Source organism: Simochromis diagramma, unplaced genomic scaffold (assembly GCF_900408965.1).
Source record: "Simochromis diagramma unplaced genomic scaffold, fSimDia1.1 OVJJ01000656.1, whole genome shotgun sequence".
Taxonomy (NCBI): Eukaryota; Metazoa; Chordata; class Actinopteri; order Cichliformes; family Cichlidae; genus Simochromis; species Simochromis diagramma.
The window spans coordinates 448,315-470,351 of record NW_024387038.1 but is presented as its reverse complement, the minus strand read 5'-3'; the positions used below and the strand labels follow the sequence as shown (position 1 = coordinate 470,351).

At 43.2% G+C, this 22,037-nt stretch overlaps 2 protein-coding genes across 3 annotated transcripts; both read right to left on the bottom strand.

Moving 5' to 3' along the window:
- Positions 1–3,149: 3,149 nt before the first annotated feature.
- On the bottom strand, positions 3,150–6,047 carry LOC120740922 (transmembrane protein 272-like). 2 transcript variants are annotated; one of them, XM_040043462.1, is made up of 5 exons: positions 5,963–6,047; positions 4,395–4,470; positions 4,264–4,314; positions 4,015–4,151; positions 3,150–3,501 (listed from the first exon to the last, which is right to left on the bottom strand). In XM_040043462.1, the coding sequence occupies exons 3-5, from the start codon at positions 4,311–4,313 to the stop codon at positions 3,311–3,313; spliced, it is 378 nt and encodes a 125-aa protein (XP_039899396.1). In that variant the 5' UTR covers position 4,314; positions 4,395–4,470; positions 5,963–6,047; the 3' UTR covers positions 3,150–3,310. The 2 variants fall into 2 exon arrangements, with proteins under 2 accessions (XP_039899396.1, XP_039899395.1); XM_040043461.1 differs by having other exon boundaries at positions 3,155–3,501; positions 4,015–4,179; positions 5,963–6,045.
- Positions 6,048–8,887: 2,840 nt separating this feature from the next.
- Positions 8,888–21,655, bottom strand: polr2a (RNA polymerase II subunit A). Its single transcript, XM_040043408.1, has 29 exons — positions 21,312–21,655; positions 20,371–20,503; positions 20,144–20,280; positions 19,872–20,045; positions 19,499–19,780; positions 19,251–19,412; positions 18,938–19,158; positions 18,709–18,841; positions 18,495–18,619; positions 18,114–18,324; positions 17,805–18,014; positions 17,550–17,718; positions 17,352–17,446; positions 17,017–17,220; positions 16,705–16,927; positions 16,430–16,613; positions 16,115–16,286; positions 15,568–15,673; positions 15,072–15,277; positions 14,714–14,977; positions 14,386–14,593; positions 14,199–14,299; positions 13,997–14,101; positions 13,709–13,891; positions 13,386–13,589; positions 13,114–13,300; positions 12,875–12,988; positions 12,577–12,726; positions 8,888–12,403 (listed from the first exon to the last, which is right to left on the bottom strand). The coding sequence occupies exons 1-29, from the start codon at positions 21,396–21,398 to the stop codon at positions 11,253–11,255; spliced, it is 5,901 nt and encodes a 1,966-aa protein (XP_039899342.1). The 5' UTR covers positions 21,399–21,655; the 3' UTR covers positions 8,888–11,252.
- Positions 21,656–22,037: the final 382 nt, after the last annotated feature.

The following is a 22,037-nucleotide window of genomic DNA, read 5'->3' as shown; positions in this document are numbered from 1 at the left end:
TTAAACATGTGCAGCAAAGTGATGTTGATTTTCCATCAGTCAGCTGTGGTGAGCACAGCGTACTTTACTGTGGTCTGCTGGGGGATCAGCACTGGAGCTGGATAAACTGATCAGGAAGGAGTAATAATGTTTAATTTTATTCTTATCAGTAGTAGCAGTAACTACAGCCATGACGAAGGCTGGTGTGATGAATAAAATAAAATAAAATAAAATAAAATAAATGCTTGAAATCAAAAGGGAGGCATTAAGGATTGTGTGATTAGAGGAATTAGGGGGACATCTAGTGGTCTTTGAATGTTATTGCAGTCAGTTCTTTGCTGGACTTGGAAGAAGTGGCGCAAATTACTTGAAGAAAAATGTGCTGTCTAGAAGTCAGATTTGAGTTCTTTTTGTTCTGTACATTTATTTATTTATTTGTTTATTTTTATTTCTTTTTATTGTAGGTGTTGCTATGATTGCACGTAAATATACCCCAAAAACTGGTGGATAGAGTCCTATATGTGACATCGCTGTAACCAGTGTTTCTAAGAGGAATCTGCAATCAGCCACTCCTTTAGCTAAATCCTAATTTTGTCATCGAGAGGATTATTTTCTATTTCTCAGTTACTTGTTCATTTAGTCTGTTCATTTAGCAACAGAAAATATTGCACCAGTTCTTCAAACAGCTCAGTACAGAGAAGACGATTATGAGACCACAGAGGAACATATAGATGGGGATGAATGGCGCCTTGGACAGTTATTAATGTGCACAAATCCTACAAACACGAAAATGAGGAGTGTCAAGTTGCTGTTCCACAGTTCATTATTTCATTATGTCATTTCAATTTTCAAGTTTTATTTCCAACACATTAAATGAATGTAGATAAATTCAGTCTGATTATAGTGCCTCTCTCACTTACCAACTATCCCCTGAACAACAAACATGATGAAGAATACCATGGAGATCAAATCTGACGGACAGCAGACACGATATGGTTTCATTCACAAATGACACCATGCAGCAGCAGCAGATGTGTGCAAAACTGTTCAAAATCACTTTCTTACTTATTGGTTGAGGTATGCAAGTGTGTTGAGGTCTATCACTCTCTGGCATCATGACGAGCTAGTAATGAAGCCTACAGAGACACAAAGGAAGCCGTGAGACGAGCTCAGGTTGTCTGTATATGTCAGATAAATCAAAGATAAGAGTGTCAGAAGGATGACAAATCAGAAAATGCGAAGTGTGTGAAAGTATTACTTAACATACAAATCAAGCTTAAATGTGTTATGTGATAGCATTAAGTATCCTGTTGAAGCCCTACCTGTCTGTGTGCCGTCTGTGAAGCAAAGAAAAGAATGATTTCCTGAGAACTTGGTAATATTTATTGTGTGTGAAAGTGTTGTTGTCTAAGCTTCCTGTTACAGCGTCTTTCACTTTAACATTTGCTCTCATGGCACTGAGAGGAAGAGGAGTTTTTGTGGTTACTGATTAGATTATTTTTTTATTTTATTTTGGCTTTTTAGCCTGTAGTTTGATAGGTGAGTAAAGTAGGCAGGAAAATGTGGGGAATGACATGCAGTGAACACCCGGTACAGACTCGCACCCAAGACCCCACAGTAGCCTTTTCACATAGGGGTTGACTGCTGAACCCAGTGAGAGACGCTGGCACCGTTTGAAACTACATTTAAAAGAACTCATTTGAAGAACTGGAACATGAATAAAGGAAGAACCCTTAGTTTGGGGGTTGATGTGATTTATCACTTATTTATTTTTAATGTAATTTACATTTTTAGGTTTTTTTCTAGTCCTGTGTTAATTTAAGGTTTTGATTTTTAGATTTCTAAAAATCTGTCTTTAGATACAATTTGTTACTAGCAGCCTGTAACAGAAACACACCATTTGTTCCAATTCCTTTTGTTTACTCTAAAGATTCAAATGAAATGTTTCCCCTATTTAAGTCCTCGATCTTAATGAAAACAAACAAAGATGTTTGTCATGTAAATAATATGTATTTCAATAACTAAACATGATTTATTGAGACACAAAATAAAATTATCTGAGGCTGAAAGGCAGAGCGACAGAAGGATTCAACTAACAGATATGAGCGTGTCGGTCAGGTCAGGATCCAAGATGTGGCTTTGAGCTCCTTTTGATGAACGTGACAGCAAATCCTTTCAACATAAAACAAAATGCAACACTAACAGCTGCCAAACTTACTTTGTACAATAGCTCACCCCTACTCTCTGGCTCTTCTGTGACACGCTTCATATACAGACCTGTGTTGGTCCCTGGGTCTTGGACTCGGGGTTTTGTGTTTTCTGGGGGTTTGAGGATCATTTGAGTTTTACTTCTGTAATATAAACCATATTATTTCTGTTTACCTTGATGTCCTTATTATCACCCAGCAGTCTCTGTTTGGTTTTTTTGCCAAGACTTAATTATGTTATGCTTAAGTTCTTTGTCTTGGTGATGTAGTATTTGGTTACTCTCCTTTTCTCCTTAATCATTCTGTTCCTCCAGTCTCGTCTCTGTATTTGTTTTGTTGTCTATCTAGTTCTCTTGTTTACTTGTCTCAAGTTAATCTTGTTAGTCTCTCTTCCTGTTTTATTTTGGTGATTGTTGTTCTCTGTCTTCTGTTCAGTTTAAGCTGTGTTCCCACCCGCTTCCTCTTCTCCTGTTATCTTGAATGGATCTCTTGTCAGAGTCTCTTCTTATCCTTTGTCATGTTGTCTCACATGGTTGCGTGTCTCCTCCCCCCGAGTCTCTAATATAGATGTGTGGCCTTGACTGAGAACCACAAAAATGAAGAAATAACATCACTTTTTTTCTTTGAATTATTACAGTATTATATAAATGCACTCGTTCATAAAAAATGTTCTACAGACCCACTTGGATAAAGCAAGTTACAGATGTTTACCTTTGAATGTTCTGCTGAGAGACCCAGAAACCAGTGCTGACACCTGTATGTATGCAACCACTCTGACCATGACTGCGTGTGACTTTATCCTTAAAGTCACAACGTTACTGCTGGAAAGTCCAAACTACTTCGACTAACAGTCACAGCACAAGTTAGTGAATGAGAACTGCCAGAGGAGCAATATGAATAATGAAAGACATTCAACTTTATACTAAAGAAACACAAAACTAGCGAAGCTCAAGAGGCAACATTAAAATAATACAACAATGTCTTTACTTTCATATTCTCACATGAAAGGAACCTGTTAACACATCAGCCAATGATGAACGTGCCATATTACGACATGACATAAGATGACCTTTTAAATCATTATTCAATATAAACCACCATCCACAGTATTCATTGCTTTTTGTTTATTCACCATAGGGTAAAGGCAAAACAAAAAAGCACGAGCAACAGGGACAGATAAGCGAGAAGCCTAAAAGGATGTAGTTCAGGTTCATGGTCCAGAAGGCAAACAGGTAGAGTGTTTTGTCGCAGTACATATCCGGGCTCGCTGTCTTATTGTAGTTGGGCTCATAGACGGAGTAGATCCACACGTTTCCTGAAAGACAGAGCAAAAATAAAATGTTTAATATAGAAGTGAAGAGTTTCATGATTATTATTTATTTTCTTTCTCCAGTGCACTTGTGTGATTCATTAACATAACGCTGATGAATGTTTGTTATTATGGTACACCTACTATATCTGTTTCTCTCACATGCTTTATTGGTTTTTTGGTGCTGCCGATACCAAGAACTTTCATACATGAAATCAATGGGTTCCACATTATTTTATTTACCTCTGTTCACCAGCAGAGTGAATTTAAAATCAAACAATCAAGATTTGACTGAAGTGCAGACAGTGTTAGTTTATTTAACAATGCAGCAACACACATAAATAGTGTGGTCTGGAGGAGGTAACCAAGGCAACCAGTGGAAGTAACATATGAGCAGTAAGATCAGGAAGTAATTGGGTGAGAATGTCTGAAGTTTTTACCTACACGCTGAGTCTTACATTTGCTTTCTGGGAAGCAAACAAACAAAACAAAACTGCTTTCTTCCATTTTTCAGCTTACCAGCAATGAACCAGCAGAAGACGAAGAGTGAAACGAGGCAGCTCCAGGCGCTCCTGCAGTTGCGGCAACACTGAAGGATGGAGAACAGCAAGGTCACCACTCCAACCACCAGCAGGTAGATGGGAATAAAGGGCTCCCTGGGACAGTCATGGAGGTTCAATGCTCCTTTTAGGACACAGAAAAATACCTAACTGTATACATTTATGAAAATGTCTACATCTGTCTAACAGTGAGTGCACCTGTGCTTACCCATGATGAGCTGAGCAATGTGCATGACAAACAAAATCACCTGGAAACATCCTGAGACAAAAACAGAACACATATTAAAGTCATCTGTCTGATGATGGTCCTGCTGAGGTCAGCGTGGCACCAGTTCTTACCTACGACCACAAATGGAGGTCTACGTCTGTGGACGTATGTCAGTGTGTACGTGTCAAGCATCGTCTCCAATGAAAACTTCAAAAGAAGAAGACACAGAAGTTCAGCTTTGTTCACGACTATCACAAGACTCAAGTGACTCAAGAATCACAGAAGCAGTAAATCTAACCAGGTGACCAAGCAAACTTTAAACAAAACCTTCCCCAAAGGGAAGTGGGTTTACACCCTGTAAATGCTGCACAAAACAAAGGCTAGGTGCACCCAAATTTTTCAACCGCATTGCTTAATCAAGTTCACTTTTTTTTTTTAAGTTGCTGTCCATACAGACATTATTGATTTGTAAATGATTAACTAACAAAGTTGTTTATTTGGAGCACAGTTCTATAGGAAGGATAAGTTACTTAAAAAGTGCTTGTGCTTAAAGTGCTTTGGCACTTTGGCACTCTTTGGCAATATTGTAGACAATGTTAAACTTAATCACATCGGCCTCCTCTGACGACCTGTTTGCTGCTGACTGCTGCTTAAAGGCAGTGGGGAGAGGGGAAACTTGGGCAGTGCATTTAGCACAGCATATAATGAGCTTTCTGGATACACTGTGCTTTTTCAGCGTTGATGGCTCTGTGTCAGAGCACTGGCTATGAATTTCAGACAGATCAGGCCTTAATGAAAAAGTTATCAATCCTTCTTTTCATCTTTTCTCATTACCCACAGCTACATCCACTTCTGTCGGGCCTAGGCTACTCACTAGGGCTGGGTATCATCACTGATTTCTATAATCCATTTAATTCTGATTCACAAAGTCCCGATTCGATTTGATTCAATTTTGCCTCAGACACTCAGAAATATTATAATTCTGATCATTTAGCAGTAATTTGGCATAATTTAGAAAAAATTAAATTTTAAAAAATGTAAATATTTAAAAAGTTGAAATTTCTTCGCTATTAAACAGCAGACATTACGCTTTCTTGTGGAGGTCATTTTTGAAAAACAAAAACAAAAACAGTAGCCGACAGCACTGTACATAACTTGTGCGTAATAAGCAAACGAATAATGCAGAAAACAGATTTGAGACAGAAAACTGTTGTTGAAGTATACTGAGAGAGAGAGCAGCTGTGCCAGATGTGCTATTTTATGGTGGTGGAAGCAAAACAGCAAAAGTAAGAGGGAATTCGTGACGATGTTTATCAAATGTGAAGCATAGTTTGGATCTTTTTTTGCTGCTGGTTCAGTCAGTTTTGGTTGGAGAGTGAAAAAAAACCTGCAGCATCAGAATCTAGCACAAAAAAAGTGACGTAAACACAAAGACCGGATCTGTGCTTTCGACTTTCAGCCCCGACAGCGTGTCCGTGTACGTGTCGTTAGGTCAGAAAACCGACATCTCGCTGATTCTGACGTTTTTATGCCGAATCCGTTAACCTGCTCTCATTTACCGTTTTAGCTGTTTGGTGGTTGTTGAAATAGTTTTGTGAGCTTTAACCTGAGATTCTGGCGTTTCTGTCAAAAATACGTTTATACTTAAAAGTCGATTCAGGATTTAATGAATCGATATTGCGTTAATCACGCTACTCACCTCCCTCTATCAAATGTAGACAAGAAGAGCTACAGAAATATCTGGACCACGGCCAATCAGAGAAGTCCCGCCCCTGACTATCTCTGATTGGTTTAGACCATGATATGGGCATAATGTGTGTTTGTTGTTGTTGATCACATGGAGACTATCAGAGTGCGGAGACTTTTGTTTTTTTGTTTTTGCCGAATGGGGCCATTCGATTTTTGATTTTTTGATTTTATTTTATTATTATTTTTTATTTTTTGCACCGTTGAGAAATTGGTCGCACTCTAGAGCCCCGCCTTTTCACTCAAATGATGCTGCTGCTCAACCCATTTGTTGGTTGGGCAGCAGAGTTGAGTGCGATGTTTGCGCCCATGAAAAACTTACCAAATCTTCTCTGCCAGTGCCGAACAGTTTCTTTTGCTCCTGTTTTGCAATTCTGATTGGCTACCTGTTTTGTGCCATGTTTGACTGATCTGAAGAGGGCCTATGGCACAGTTTGGAGCAAGCCCTTGTACCATCTCCATATTAAAGGCCAAGCCCCATGGGCTACAACCACACTGAAAACAGGCCGAACTGGAAGACCAACACAGAGGCTGGATGATAAGAGGCATTAGGGGGACATCTAGTGGCGTTTGAATATTATTGCAGTCAGTCAAGTGTGTTTTCTCTCAGGCACAGTGTGTAAATGTTATAAATCTAAAGAGAAAAGGCTCAGCCAGATGAAAGCTACAATATGTTTCAGTACTTGAGGATCTGTTGCACTAAATAAGAAAAAACAGTCAGTTTTACTTCTCTCAGTTAGTTTGAGGACTTTAATTTGTTTACTCATGCCAGGATTAGTGACCTCCAATTAGTGCAGGTGATGACATAATTTACAGTCTCACTAATTCTAAAAGTCCAGTAAATAACCCTCTGCAGTTTGACTTTTTTGACTCCGAAAGTCAAAGCAGTGCCTGCACACATACCTGAAAGTAAGAAGGTAGTCCTCCCACCTAAAGAACTGCACACCACCTCTGCAGAATCCCATAATTTCAAACATTACATACTCACGGTGATTAAGAAATATCAACAGCAACATTAAAACATTCAAAGTTTACCATGTTCCTACTTTTTGCAGCTCAACATCTTGAGGTTAATGTGAAGTCTAACAGGGCAGAGGTAAGACTTGTTGGTGACACCTACATCTGCCTATAGCTCAGAGGACTCACACTCGAGCGGAGAACTCAGCGGAGGAACTCGGTGAAGAAGAGAGAAGGTTAGTTTATATTTCCTGGTAATGATTTGCAAACTTGGTGGATAAAGGAAAGAGCAATCATGCTTGTAGAGTGGGGTTCATGTAGCACGTCTGCTTCAGGTTAGGCAATCTCAAACACGAGCACAAAGAGGAGGAAGTCAGAAGATTTTCTCCTCCTTGTACATGTTTCTGTTGCTCTTCAAGTCACTGACTTTAGCTGAATACTGGCTGCATACTGAACATATGTTCACGACTCTTACCCAAGGCACTCCAGCTCCCACTGGGAGAGGAGGTTTTTGCAGGGGGGGCAAAGACTTTGAGATCCACTCAGCCTCCTGCTGGACACAGTCTTCCTCGACTTCAAGCTTGTCAGTGCTGACGTGACTGTGATAGAAAGTCAAAAACAGTGCAGCCACAGACATGAAACCACAGATGTACAGGTGAACACAAACATCAACATGATGTTTGAAATCAGCTGAAAGCAGGAGCAAACACTGAAAGGATCTCACAGTGACAAATACACAGGAGAATAAGCACAAAGCAATCAATGAGCTTCAAACAGGAACACATTAAAAGGACCTCATACCTCAGCTCTGTATTCATTTGTCACGGCTTCATTTTTAAGATGAGCTTTTGACCGTTTTGGTTACAAATAATGGTTTGTTCAGAGCTGCTTCTCTGCAGTGTCACCTTACAAAAAGCCCATCCAGTGAACTGGTGGGAGTTTACACCTCTGACAGCATCAGCCTCTCTAATCTATAGATCCATAAGAGATAAATTTACTGAATTTTCCAGAGGAACCCACCCGAGGGATTTATAGTTCTATCTAAATAAGTTGCTGAAGAAAATGTCCCAACATGATGATGTAAATCAAACATGCTTACAGAGTGAGTCTCCAACACGTGAGGAAAATGGGAATCAAGTGAAAATCTGGACTTTCCTAATGAAAGTTTGTCAAACATGATTCCATATCACTGACTTCCTTTTAAAGTCTCCACAAATAAGTCGCTGCCATCTTGCGGCCACAAGATGGCAGTGACGTAAAGGTTGGCTGCAAAGAGGAAGAACCTTCCTGACAGAAGCTGTTTAATATGAAAGCAGAGAGAGCTTGTTGTTAATTCATGTGTAACTTAAAACTAAGTCATCCTGGACAAAACTGCCTTTTTTCCAGGCTTCTGAGACTGAGTGGCTCCAGTCTGCTCATTCGATCAGTTTTGATTGGTGGAATCCTGCAGAAATGATCGTCCTCCTGGAAGGCTCTCCTCTCTCCACAGAGCAACATTGGAGCTCTGTTACAGTGACCATCAGGTTCTTGGTCACCTCCCTGACTGGTCAGGCAGAGAGCTCTAGGAAGAGTCCTGCTGGTTTACAAACTTCTTCCCTTTAGAGATGAAGCTGCTGAGTTCACTGGGACCTCCACGCCTTGATACAATCCTGTCATAGAGATCAGCAGACAATTCACTGGACTTATTGTGTGCAGAATTTTGAGATGAAAAGTGAATTTAATCCATTTTGGAGTAAGACTGAAATGACAAAATATGACACAATGGCTGAGAATACTTTCCAGATGCATTCCAAGTTTCTCCATTCAATTTACATTTTATTAGCAGGGAAAACTGAATGCTGCTATCAGATTTATAAGTGCCTGAAATAAAAATCACCGTAATTACTAAACGTAGACGCTGATTTAAAAAAAGACAAAACAATTTTATAGTAAAACTTTTATTCGGTTTTTTCAAGTCAAAAACAAAGAACAGATACAGAATGAGATCATGACTTGATTTCTATACAGTGGCAACTTTAATTTAAACCTTCCTTTGCCCACACATGTAAAGTCATTCCTCAGCTTTACACTCTGCATCACCCTTCATTCACTCACGCACACTCCCATTCATTCATTCGCACTGGGAGTCCCGATGACCTGCATTGAGAGAACAGCACATATTTAAGACTACAGGATTGGATGCAGACATAGCGTCCAACGAGATATTTACTGAGTGCAGTCACCAAACCTGGGTTCTGTCAAAGGCCAGAGGGATGCAGTCCTTTAAATTCAACACCCATTGGGGAAGCAGTGTTTTACAAAAGTAGACATTTGAAGATTTTCAGAACAAAACCCAACCGATGCCTCGGGACTCCCAATCACATCCAACACCTGCTCTCCTCCCTATGATTCCCCTCGTCACAGGTACACTTGTAGAAAGAAAAAAAAAAAAAAAAAACCAAACAAACACTGATTTTCAGAAATGAGGATCACTCATGGATGAAGAGGGAAAAGGGAAGGGGATCCAGCAAGTCCAAAATATTCAGATGAGTTTTTCCATCAGGGGTACAGACTGTTCCCTGACATCATCAAAGCACGAGAGAAAGCACCCGCACTGAAAAGAAAGCTCACACTAATGTAGTGGGTAACAGTGTTTTAAAGAGAGGCCAAAGGCGCCGTTTCTCTGGACGATCTCTGCTTTCAAAGAAAAAACAAAACAAAATCGTTACTCTTACCGAGGACAAAATAAAAATAAGTTCAACCTTTCCTCTATCACAACCTGGTGACATCGGGCAAAATGCGATACAGCTGAGAGTGAACAGAAAAGTAAGTCATGAGTGGGAGAAAAATGTAAAAATAAAGCACTCCTCCTTCACCCCCTGCCCTCTTCATCCACAGTGTGTGAACATGAGCCTCCTGGAAACAGGTTTACAAAAATCACCAAAAGCAAACAAGTGAAAAGCCAAAAAGAAGTCTTACTTTGTCTCTATTCACACAGAATAGTAGTTAACTTTCTTTCTTAAATAGTCCAAATAAACCTGTGTACAAATCAGCTATCAGAGATGGGACAATGATTAGTGAAAAGCCAGATGGATGTGGAAAAGAAATGCTCAAACTAAAGCTTGATCAAAATGTATCAACATGTGTTACTCATGCAAACAGTGACAGAAGCAGCAATGCCAAACTAGTATCCCTCATCCACGGCTGCCCCATTTCCTCCTGAACTCAAAAGTAAAGACACAATCCTTCTATTTTATTTAATAGAAATTTTTAAATTCTCCCGCATCAGGGGAAGATCATTTGGAAAAGTTTTCTTCTTTTTTTTTTGCTTTTGATGCACAAGTCTCCAAAATAGCAGAGGACAATAGGATGCTGGCGGGTGTTTATGACATCATTCAGCGCTCTGGGGGTGTGAAGGAGGAAGAGTGCGAGGCCGATGGGTACATACGCTTATGCAGTCGAAGATGCTCGGAATGAGAAGCGTCTTTTTTTTGTATAAACTGCATGCCAGTTTCTCTCTCCTGTAATGGATGCGTTAATGGAGACGACATGTTTTAATGTAATTGCACTCGAGCCCCCAAAACAACTGGCAGCAAGTGTTCTTCTACAAAAGCAGGAGAAAAAAAAAAAAAAAAAAAAAAAAATGGGCAGGGGGTCTCACAAGACACACCTTGGTGAAATGTGCAGTAAACAAAAAGGCGCAGGCTAACCCTCCTCGATTTTCCTTCCAGCTTATGCTTTTGGTGATGAATACAATCCGCTTAGCTTTTTGGAAAAGGCTTTTGGCAATATGTACGCGTTCCAGGAACCAAAAAAAAAAAACAAAACAACCATTTAATTAATAAGAGCAAGAGAGAGAGACTGGATGCAGGACACTATAAAGTTAAAAAGAGACTCATTTCCCCCTCCACAGTTTAAATATTCACCACATCTTCCTCTCCTTTTCATCCTCTTGAGGGATTCTCAGTTTTGCTTCAACACCCCAAGTGAAAATTAAAAAACTATTTCAAAAAGGCAGCCTTTTTTTCCTTCAGGCAAAGCAGTTCAAGTCTTTCACATAATAGTTTTGAACTTTTTTTTGGGGGGGGGGGGTTAAAGATGAGGGGGAGGCAGCTCCTTCGGATGGTCCCAAGCTTGAGTTTTCCTCACAGGAAATGATCACAGTTGGGACCCTCCAGTGGCTAAAAGCTCCGTCACCTCCAGCTGTTTAAAGATGCTGTCCGTTTAGTTGTCTCCCACGAGGCGATGGAGCTTCGTCCCCGGTCTGTTATTTCTTTTAGCCGCCTCCCCTTCTCCTGCGCAGCTCATCAGTTGTTCTCCTCGTCGCTGTCGTCAGGGCTGATGGCCGGGCTGTAGGTGGGGGAGGTGGGGCTGTATCCAGGGGAGGTGGGGCTGTATGTCGAGCCTTTGGGACTAGTCGGCGAGTACGTGGGAGATGTGGGTGAGTATTTGGGTGAAGTTGGGGAGTAAGTGGGGGATGTAGGAGAGTATTTGGGGCTGGTGGGGGTATAGGTGGGGGAGGTGGGGGAGTAGGTGGGAGAGGTGGGGCTGTATTTTGGAGTCGTCGGAGAGTAAGTAGGAGAAGTGGGAGAGTACTTCGGCGATGTTGGGGAGTACTTGGGTGACGTGGGGGAATATTTGGGGGAGGTGGGAGTGTACTCTGGGGAGCTGGGGCTGTATGAAGGCGAGGTCGGAGTATATTTGGGTGAGGTGGGGGAGTAAGAGGGCGAGCTGGGGCTGTATGATGGTGAGCTGGGCGTGTAAGTGGGCGACTGCGGGGTGTAGCGTGGACTGGAAGGCGAGTATGACGGAGAGGTGGGTGAGTACGAGGGAGAAGTGGGTGAGTAGTTGGGGCTGGTCGGGGTGTAGTTGGGAGAAGTCGGGGAGTAAGACGGCGATGTCGGGGAGTAAGATGGGGAGGTAGGGGAGTAACTGGGTGAGGTGGGGGTGTAGTTTGGTGATGTGGGGCTGTAGCTCGGGCTGGTCGGCGAGTAGGAAGGAGACGTGGGGGAGTACGAAGGGGAGGTGGGCGAATAGGATGGAGAGGTGGGGGAGTAAGAAGGCGAGGTGGGAGAGTAAGAAGGTGAGGTGGGTGAATAGCTGGGCGACGTCGGGCTGTAGCTCGGCGACGTCGGACTATAGCTGGGCGAAGTGGGGGAGTAGGAGGGGGAGGTGGGGGAGTAGGAGGGAGAGGTGGGCGAATAGGAAGGAGACGTCGGAGAGTAGGAAGGAGACGTGGGCGAATAGGAAGGAGAAGTTGGGGAGTAACTGGGCGAGGTGGGCGAGTAGGAAGGAGATGTCGGGCTGTAGTTGGGGCTGGTGGGAGAGTAAGAGGGAGATGTGGGGGAGTAGGACGGAGAGGTAGGGGAGTAGCCTGGGCTCTGTGGGGTGTAGCCACCTGGGGAACGAGGCTCGTAGGCGGGGGAAGTGGGGGAGTAGTTTGGTGACATGGCTCCACCTAAAGAAGAAGAGACATTTTAGAGATGAGTAAGAAACCATCCAGGATGAGTCTTTGACTTTAATGCATGCAGATTTAACACAACACAACAAATGGATCTAAAGACATTATGAAGCGTGTATCTAAGCTAACTGCCCAAACAAGAGATCAAATGTGCCCAGTCAGTATCTAACCTGGAGATGGGATGTATGGGCTGGCAGGTCCCGGAGATCCTGGAGAGCCAGGAGTGGGAGACCAAGCAGGGGAGTAACCAGGAGAAAAGCCACTTGCGTCTGATGCTGCACTGGGGGAGAACCCTGCTCCTCCAGGGGTCATGCCGCTGCCTGGAGGGTAAATTAAAAATCAAACATCAGTAAATGAAGAACAAAATTAAAAAACAAACAAGAAAAAAAAAACAAAAAAAAAAAAAAAACCCACACACAAAGCAATGTAGGCGCTCACACACACACACACACACACACACACACTTACCAACACTGGGAGACCAAGCGCCATAGGCTGGGGTAGCTCCGGTGTTCCATGGGGTCATAGCAGGGGACATGCCGCTCATGGGACTGGGCACAGTGCCGAAGAACATTCCCGTGGCTGCAAATCGGATGGAGACGGAACATAAATATCGTATAAAGAAAAAAGAAAAAGTAAAAAATAAATAAATAAATCTGCAATACAAACGATCCCTGGTTCTATCCAACAGACTTTCCCCCACTTACGTCCAGCCACGCTGATGCCGGGTATGTTTGTGGGAATCTCCATGCCGTATTTGCACTTCTCAGCGTCCAGCAGTAGGTCGAAGCAGCCCGTCCCCGCTGGTGCTAGCTGGCCAAGCATGATATTCTCTGACACACCCTTCATGGGATCGCACTCTCCATGGGATGACGCCTCCATCAACACATCCACCTAAACAGAAAATAAAAGAACATAACTATGAGGACAAAATCTTCATGATTCAGATTAAAAATAATTCAGTAGTTAGTTCTCATACCGTCTCCTCGAAGGAACACTTCATGAGCGGTCCTGTGTCTTGGCGGTTGATGCCGTGACGGGTGATGGCCATCAGGTGACCTCGGCAGGTCATGGTGTCACAGAGCAGAGCCAAGTGGCGGTAGTTGACGTAGGAACCGTCGAAGGAGATGACGTGGTACAACTCCCTCTCCAGAGCCTTTCGCACAGCCTCAATTCCCAAGACCTAACAGAGAGAAAAAGCAGGAGAGGAGAGGGGAAAGTAAATAACAAGGACAACAAAAACAAACAAAAAACAACAGTATTTTGCTCCACTGAGATAAAACCATTTTTATGCTTTTGTACCGTGAATATCTCCACAATGTCGTTGGAGGTGGTCCTGACGGGATCGACATCTTTCTCGCTGAGCACTCTCATGAGACTCACTCCGTCCGTCTCAAGGATCCACTCCTGCAGGGCTTTGAACTCACCGTCCTCTGTGATGATGATCTTCTTCTTGTTGTCAGTCTGGGGCAAGTGCATGTACACCTGAAGGAGAGGAGGTGCGCCTTTAACTTATAATCAGGCTTTAGTGAGGAGTTTGAGAACATTAACTTTCCTGCAGCAATCATTAAAATGTGCGTTATCCATTACCTTGCTGATCTGCTCGATGCCCTGCAGAGTCATGTCCGTCAGCATGTTGGACTCGATGCACCTCAGGAAGACGTCGTCATCCATCTTGTCCACCACCTCCTCGTCCTAGGCAGGAAACAAAAATTAAAAATAAAGAAAATGAATAAATATAAAATCTGACTAGAGTGAATTTACTGTTATTAAAATCATCACTGCTGCTCACCTCCTGGAACTTGTTTTCATCACTGTTCATGATTCTGATTCGCAGCACCAGCTTCTCAGCGTTGTCGTCGTTGAAGATGCAGTTGAGGTCTTCTCCAAAACCTGACAGAGACGCCACAGTTACATTATGGTAAATTCATTCCGAAAAGGGAAAAAGAAAGAAAAGAAAATGTGCGTCCACACCCCACCTGCATTGATCTTCTCTGCAATCTGCTCCATAGTCAGTTTGCGATCTGTCATGTGCTTCCGGTCGAGCTCGATGCGCAGGAGCCACGGCGAAATTCGTGTCACATCGAAGTCGGGCATCTCGTAGTAGACGTTCACCCACTCCTGGTCCTCGGCCACCACCGTGTTCTGTGGGTTGGGGTCGTAGTAGATGGCGGTGTTGGCCGTCACCTGAGAGAAAAAGAATCCAGCTTGTACATTAGGACCGAACAATTTTCTGAAAAATGACACTTCCTGTAGTTTCCTCTAGATCCCATCAAAATAAAGGTACATACAATGACTTCCTCTTACTTTTCTCAGTGTTGTGTGCTCCAGCCGACAGAGGATATCTTTGGCCCTCTCTGCGTCACGTGCCGCCTGACCCAGCAGGAAAACAGTCAGTGAAGGCGTCTTTGGCCTCTTCGAAATGTTGATCAACTCCTTCAGACGGGGCACGCCGAGTGTTACGTTCTTGGCCGACACGCCGGCGTAGTGGAAAGTGTTCAGGGTCATCTGAGTGGCTGGCTCTCCCAGAGACTGAGCAGCCAGAGCACCCACCATCTCACCGGGGTGAGCCTGGAAAAGGAGGTGCAGGAAAACAAAACGTGATGTTCAGCTGTTCAGAAGCCTAAAAACGCTTAAACCCCTCGCGTCAATGTGCTAAACTCACAATAGACTGGTTGAACTTGGTCTCAATCTCTCCCAGCAGCCAATCGAAAGCCTCGGTGGACAGCCGGAACTCCTCGGTCATGCGCTTGGAGCACAGTGTGGAGCGCAGGTGGATGTTAAAGAGCAAGGTGGCGTTCTGCTGGGCCTGTCTACTCAGAGGGTCGTCGCCATTCACAATCACCAGCTTCTTACTCAGGTCGTGAACACCTGAGGATGCAAATGCACAAAGACTGAAATTTTGTCTACAGTGGTGTACGCTACAGAAAAAATAAACACCTTTCCTCCCTGTCAGAACACTGGAGCTATGTTGATCTAATCATTCCGCTTGTTATATAACAGGCAGGAATTCACCAAGTGGCTTTACAAAGCTTTAAGAAGCACCTGAGGCCAGGTCATGATCTCTCAGCTCCAACAGCCAGCGACGCCTCCACACGCACAATTCATCCTTGAACATAACGAGCTGCAGCTTCAGTGAGATTTCTTATTTTTAAGCTTACCCTCGACCACTCTGAGAGGATGGAGGTCTGTCGGAGTTCGAGGGTTGATTCGGAAGATCTTCTGAGCGTTCCAGATCATTCTGGCCAGGTTGCACGGCAGCACCACCTGCAGGTGAAGCAGCATAGCAGAATGAGTATTTCTGCATTCTCAGTAGTCAAGCTGACCAGTTGTCCCACTTTATGTGGGACAATTCAGTCAGCGTCCCACATTTTGACTGGCTCCGGTTATAAAAGTGAAGACATCTCTCAGAGGAAATCTGTGGCCCATTAAAAAGAAATATGCTGATCTATGTATTTATTCTCACGAATGATTAGCAGACAGAAACATGGCCGAAAGAAAAGTGGGTGCACAAAGGTCCACAGACAGTCCAGCTTTATTAATTAGTTTAATAAAAATGTGTGAATCATCTGTGCAACATGAGATTTATACCAGACGTCTAACGTCCATAGTTTTGTTTTTAGATGCATTCATGTTTACTACCTTTAGGGTTTTTGGGGGGCAGTGGAGTTACAGAGCAGACACATCTATTACTGTGATCTCACACACCTTACTGTCACCAGTAGGGAAAATTGCTCGCAGGATCTCCCTGTCCTCCTTCATCTTATCAAACTCCCTTTCCAAGGTGCCCTGGACATGAGCATTGGTCATCACGTCTTTCACCACGTCTTCTTGCAGCGTTCGCCTCAGTGCTCGCTCATTTGTGCAATCAAACTTGAACCTGGAAATACCAGATGAGGCATGTTAACCACTTCAAAAAAAAAAAAAAAAAAAATGAATAAAATGCTCAGCACAGATCTTAAAATCATTTTAAAACACCACTTCTGTGATTGAACACATGCAGGTGTCAGGTGCGTGACTCACTTCTTTTCGAAGGCTTTGTGCGAGGGTTTCACTGTTGCCAGATTTTGGAACTCTACATTCTCTCCTGCCAGGCCGTCCTCACCGTATCGCAGCTGCACCACCTGATTGATGGAGTTCCGCACTGTGCCATCATACTTCACCATCACAGACTCCATAGACTTGATCAGACGACGCTGGATGTAACCTATAAATGGGGCAATTTTTTTTTTCCTTAAACATCTTGTCCTGCGTTTAAATTTTATTCTCCATTTTTTGCTCAGACTGCACAGACTTACCAGTCTCAGCTGTCTTGACAGCTGTATCAATCAGACCCTCTCTGCCTCCCATGGCGTGGAAGAAGAATTCTGTTGGTGTCAGGCCGGCCAGGTAGGAGTTCTCCACAAAACCTCTGCTCTCAGGACCGTAGTCATCCTTGATGAAGTGAGGCAATGTGCGATGTTTGAAGCCAAACGGGATTCTCTTACCCTCCACGTTCTGCTGCCCCACCACAGCAATAACCTGAATAAGGAGGAAAGACAAGTCGAGTGTCTCGAACTCCAATCAAATCCAATTACTCTAATGCAAGGTGGTAAGGAGGACTCCTTTACCTGTGAGATGTTAATCTTTGAGCCCTTAGATCCAGCCACCACCATGGACTTGAAGTTGTTGTACTCGGACAAAGACTTCTGGGCAGAGGATCCCGTTTTGTCTCGAGCATCGTTAAGGATGCGATTCACCTGGTTCTCAAAGGTCTGCCTCAGTGTGTTACCAGGGGTCGGCTCCAGCTCGTTGTTGTGAGCTTTCTCAATGACCTGGCAGACAGAGAGTCAAAGAAAAATTATTTTCCTGTATAAAATTTCACTCTATTATCTGCAAAAACTGGTGAACCAGCTGAATAAGAATCAGCCTCGAGTTTGAGACGTTTATGAAACATTGTTCTTACTTCTATCACATCCTGTTTGGCTTTCTTGATCGTATTCTGGATGTCAAGGTACGTCTTGGCATCAGCAATGGAGTCACCAATACCAATGGAATGACCTGTTAAAATAGAAGGGCTTATTATAAAAACAATCAATTTGGTAATATTTATTTAATGTCTCTTCAGGAATATAGCGATAAAGCTCCATTTCTGATTTCGTACCCTCGATGAGCAGCCAGTTGTTGACCACAGTCTGAATGTTGGAGTAGAAGAGTCGGGTGATATCATGGCCCATTTCCAGGTAGGAGATGTGGACGAGGGAGCCAGCTGATGTTCCCAGGGACTTCTTACACAGGATGCCCATGATCAGCTCACCATTCTCCACTATAACCTGATGAAAGAGATCATAAATAGTTTACTTATAGTGTAATAAGTTTCCAGTCTGTAACTGATACATAGACGGCCTGGCCTTTGTACCTTAGTGTCGCCGGGTGATATGTGCTTATAAGGACCGCTGTCCTCGTCGTCAGGGTGGGTGCTGTGTGTGCGGATCACATTAATGTGTCCTGGAATGATAAGACTGAAGATCTGCTTGCCAGTCCACAGAGGACGAGGTTTGAGAATGGCCGGCTGAGGCATTTTCCCATCCCAGGTGGAGAGGAACATGAGGAGATTCATCACTTCACCCTGTAACGGGGATAAAAGAATTAAATGAGTGCAAAAGGCACTGTGCATTTAGGATCCTTTAAGAGAAAGAACTGCTGGTGATGAAACAAATCTCCTTACCCTCTCCAAGAAAACGTCCCTTTTGGTGAATTTGCGAACAGCAGTCAGAGTGTCCTGCACGATACCCATGACGGGCCTGTTGGACTGCGGTGTGACGATCATACGAGGCACCATGGCCAACTCTTGAATCTCTGCCCTCGTCTCCAGCGACTGTGGCAGGTGGAGGTTCATTTCATCGCCGTCAAAGTCAGCATTGTAGGGCGTGGTGACACTGGATGGAGACGAAATGTTAGAAACGCTAAGACACTTGTGTTACAGCTATTTGCAACTGACAGCATTAGGAACTGCTAATAACAACAAATATAGTAAAAGATTTACTAAACATAACGAATTCAAGATACTCAGATTACTTTCAAGACAAGAAGATGAGTCATTGAGTACCTGAGGTTGAGTCGAAATGTGGACCACGGCAGAATCCGCACCCTGTGCCCCATCATGGACATTTTATGTAGTGTAGGTTGTCGGTTGAAAATGACAATGTCCCCGTCACACATGTGTCTCTCCACCTACACAGAAAATAGTGCTTTTTAGTCTGAACACATACACAGGATTGCAAATCAAGTCAGGCTTTAATTATGTATTTTTTCCTTCTTACCTTGTAGCCAATTTGCAGATGAAGATCACTTGGTTTTGGGTGAAATCGCAGGTCAATTCTGTCTCCATTGTCGCGGATGATGTATTTGGCTCCGGGATACTGGCTGTTTCCTCGTCGTACCAGTTCTTGCAATCTGATAGACATAATCCAAACGAATTAGCTGACACAAGTTCACTTCAAATTAAAAGATTCTTGAATGCACAAATCATTACGTTAAATGAAAATGTACCTGTCTATATTGAAAGGTGTGACAATTTCTGGGAAGGTCATGTTGGCAGCAATGGATCGTGGTACGCCCACTTGGTCAATTTGCAGGTTGGGATCTGGGGTGATGACGGTTCGAGCTGAGAAGTCCACACGCTTCCCCATCAGATTACCTCGCACTCTCCCCTCCTTCCCCTTTAGACGCTGTTTTATGGACTTGAGAGGGCGGCCAGACTTTTGCATCGCCTGATGTAGAAAAACATTGGTTATAGCAGATGATAATGAGCTCACGTGAATGTTTATCTGTTTCGTTATGGTGCCAGAAAGTACACACATACTCTTGGCAAGCCTGGCAATTCATTGTCCACCATAGTGGCAACATGAAACTGAAGCAGCTTCACATCTTCAGCTATGACGTGAGCAGCCGCACCACTCTGCTCGTTTCTTTTAAGCTGGTTGTTGATTTTGACGATGTCGGCCAGTTTGTGGGTCAAGTCATCCTTTAAAACAGAAGTTAAGTCATGATGATTTAGGATGCTCTCACATATATGGGAGGGGGGGAAAAAAAGTCTCAGTTGTCTTTTACCTGGTTGCGAGCTGAGCCCTGCATCACTACAGCAGGCCTTACAGCCAGTGGAGGCACAGGCAGCACAGTTACAATCATCCACTCTGGTCGGGCGAACTTGGGGTCCATGCCCAAGATGATGTCTTCTTCATCCGCGATGCGCTTGAAGATCTCATGCACACGCTCAGGACTCAGCAAGATTTTCTTCTCCTGTGAGTCCTCATTAACGTGTTTCCACTCAGCATACAACTCCAAGCCGGAGCGTTTAATGCGTGGTTGATAGCGTCCACAGCCCCCGTGACCCTATGTAAATCATAAGGGAAGGATGAGGTTAAATAGCTGAGCCATTCCACGAATGTTTGTACACGGTGACTAAAAGGCCCCACCCAAATACCTTCTCCTTGGTGAGATCCTCCTCCGTCTCCTGCTGCTCCATTCCAAATTTGTTGTCCATCTCCTCTCCGCCTTCACAGATGTTTTTTCCTTTGCACAACTCGTAGACGTGGGTCAAACGCTTCCTGGGTTGTCCTTTGGATTTTGCGAGGATGTCTTTGATCTTGGGATTGTTCTATAGGTTAACAGTAATGGATTAAGGTGTTTTAAGAATCCAAACTTGAAACATCAGTTTTTCTAGTGAAACGTCAGTACTGTATTATTACTACTTACTGAATCCACTAGCAGCTTGGAGCAAAAGAAGCAGACACACCGAAGAACCTTCATAATCTTTGATATGAAGCCAACGTGGAAAACCGGTTTTGCTAGTTCTATGTGGCCAAAGTGACCTGGACATTCAGTCATGTTGCCTGAAGAAAGAGAAGCAATGTAAACAATATGACATCACGGCCCACCTTTAAAAGAGTATATAGGGACAATAAATGCTAAATTGACAATACCTGCACATGTCTGACATCTCCCAGTTCGCTCTATGACCCCTTGTCTCGGATCCATAAGGCCACTAAGTTTCGGACGTCCTCCTTCTGTTGTTTCGGGGTACTTGATTCCCGATTCTGTGACGGACATCCGTCTCTGGGGAGAAAACAAAGCAAAGTAAAGTAAATTACTTTCTTCACATTACTGATCATGTCTCAAAAATCGATACATTTTCATTTTGTAAGTTCTTTCAATAATATAATAATATAATAAAGTAAATAATATAATATAATAAAGTAAAATATAATAAAGTAAAAAGTAACACGTGTACACGACATGGTGTACACAGTTGTTAGCGAAACAACACGTGTTACGTGTTGTTTCGCTAACAACTGTGCGTGAAAAACATGAATCTCTGCCCACGATAACTTCATATTGAAATTTTCGCTATATGAAAAAAAATAAATAAATCACCAAAAATGCAAACCAAGAAACTGATCAAATATCAGTCATGTCACGCTTAAAAAACGACGTTCAGGTTTAAAAATGCTCTGAATTTATTGAAGTAACGATGCCTTTATTGTGCATACAGTGTTAAAATTCAAACACGCAATGAACACATCAAAGAGCTTCACAGACAGCAAAATACCATCTCCACACTGGGCCCAGTTATCAATACGCCTTAATAAAAGGGGGTTTCATTCATGTGATAGCATAGATTTATTTAAATAATGATGTTCTTTAAGTTCTCAAACTTCCTGCAACATGCTAGTTAGCTCAAGCTAGTTAAACTTACTGTTAGCTAGCTAGGCTACGCTAACAATAGGATTTCCCCGTTGTAAACGGAACCATGTCGTTGCCCCATATTTTAAATTACACTATAACTGAAGACACTAATGTAACGTATGTGATATGTAATATAATTTAAAATACAAAAATCCCACCCTCCATAAATAAAACCTACAAGTTCATCTGGGCTGATGATGCCGAATTGAACTCTCTTGATCGTGCGCAATGGGCATGCGCTGTCGCCGGAGGGCGGTCCGTGCATCCTGTCTATTCAAAGAGACGCGTCCTTCCTCGGCACGCCGCTTTGTGAGCAGGAACAGCCTTTAAATTGTCACCACGACTCTGGTCAGGCCGCCAACGGTGACCGGAAAGTCTCCGAAGGCGATAGTCCAGGGACCTCTGCTGTCGGTTGCCTTTAAAGCCGAGTTAATTTTGTTTAATCATATATAAGCTGACTACCGACTGTTCCCCTCCCTTTTTTTGATCCACACTCTGGAGCGCTCTAAGCGCTACTGAGTGTTGAGAGGTCCAACGCTTGCTTATATAGATTGAGTCTTACTACGGGTTGGCCCACTCACAAAGACAGGGGCTGACTCTTCGGAAGGTGGGACGTGGATACCCGTAGTAAAACGCTCATTGGCCATTCAAGCCAGTTAAATGAATAATCAATTTTATTGCACGTAAAACCAATTGGAGGGCACGCTTGTTTTTGTCAGCGAATGAAAGCTAAAGGCGGGCGTTGATTTAATCCAAGCTAATTCCTATTGGCTATATCAAGCAAGAACAGGCGGTGTTGAGCATATTTTACATCCAAAATGTGAATATTCAATTTAAAGCCTTCGGATTCGTTCTTTTTCTCGTTAATATTTAGTAGCTGAAAAGAGTTGACCAATGACTGCGA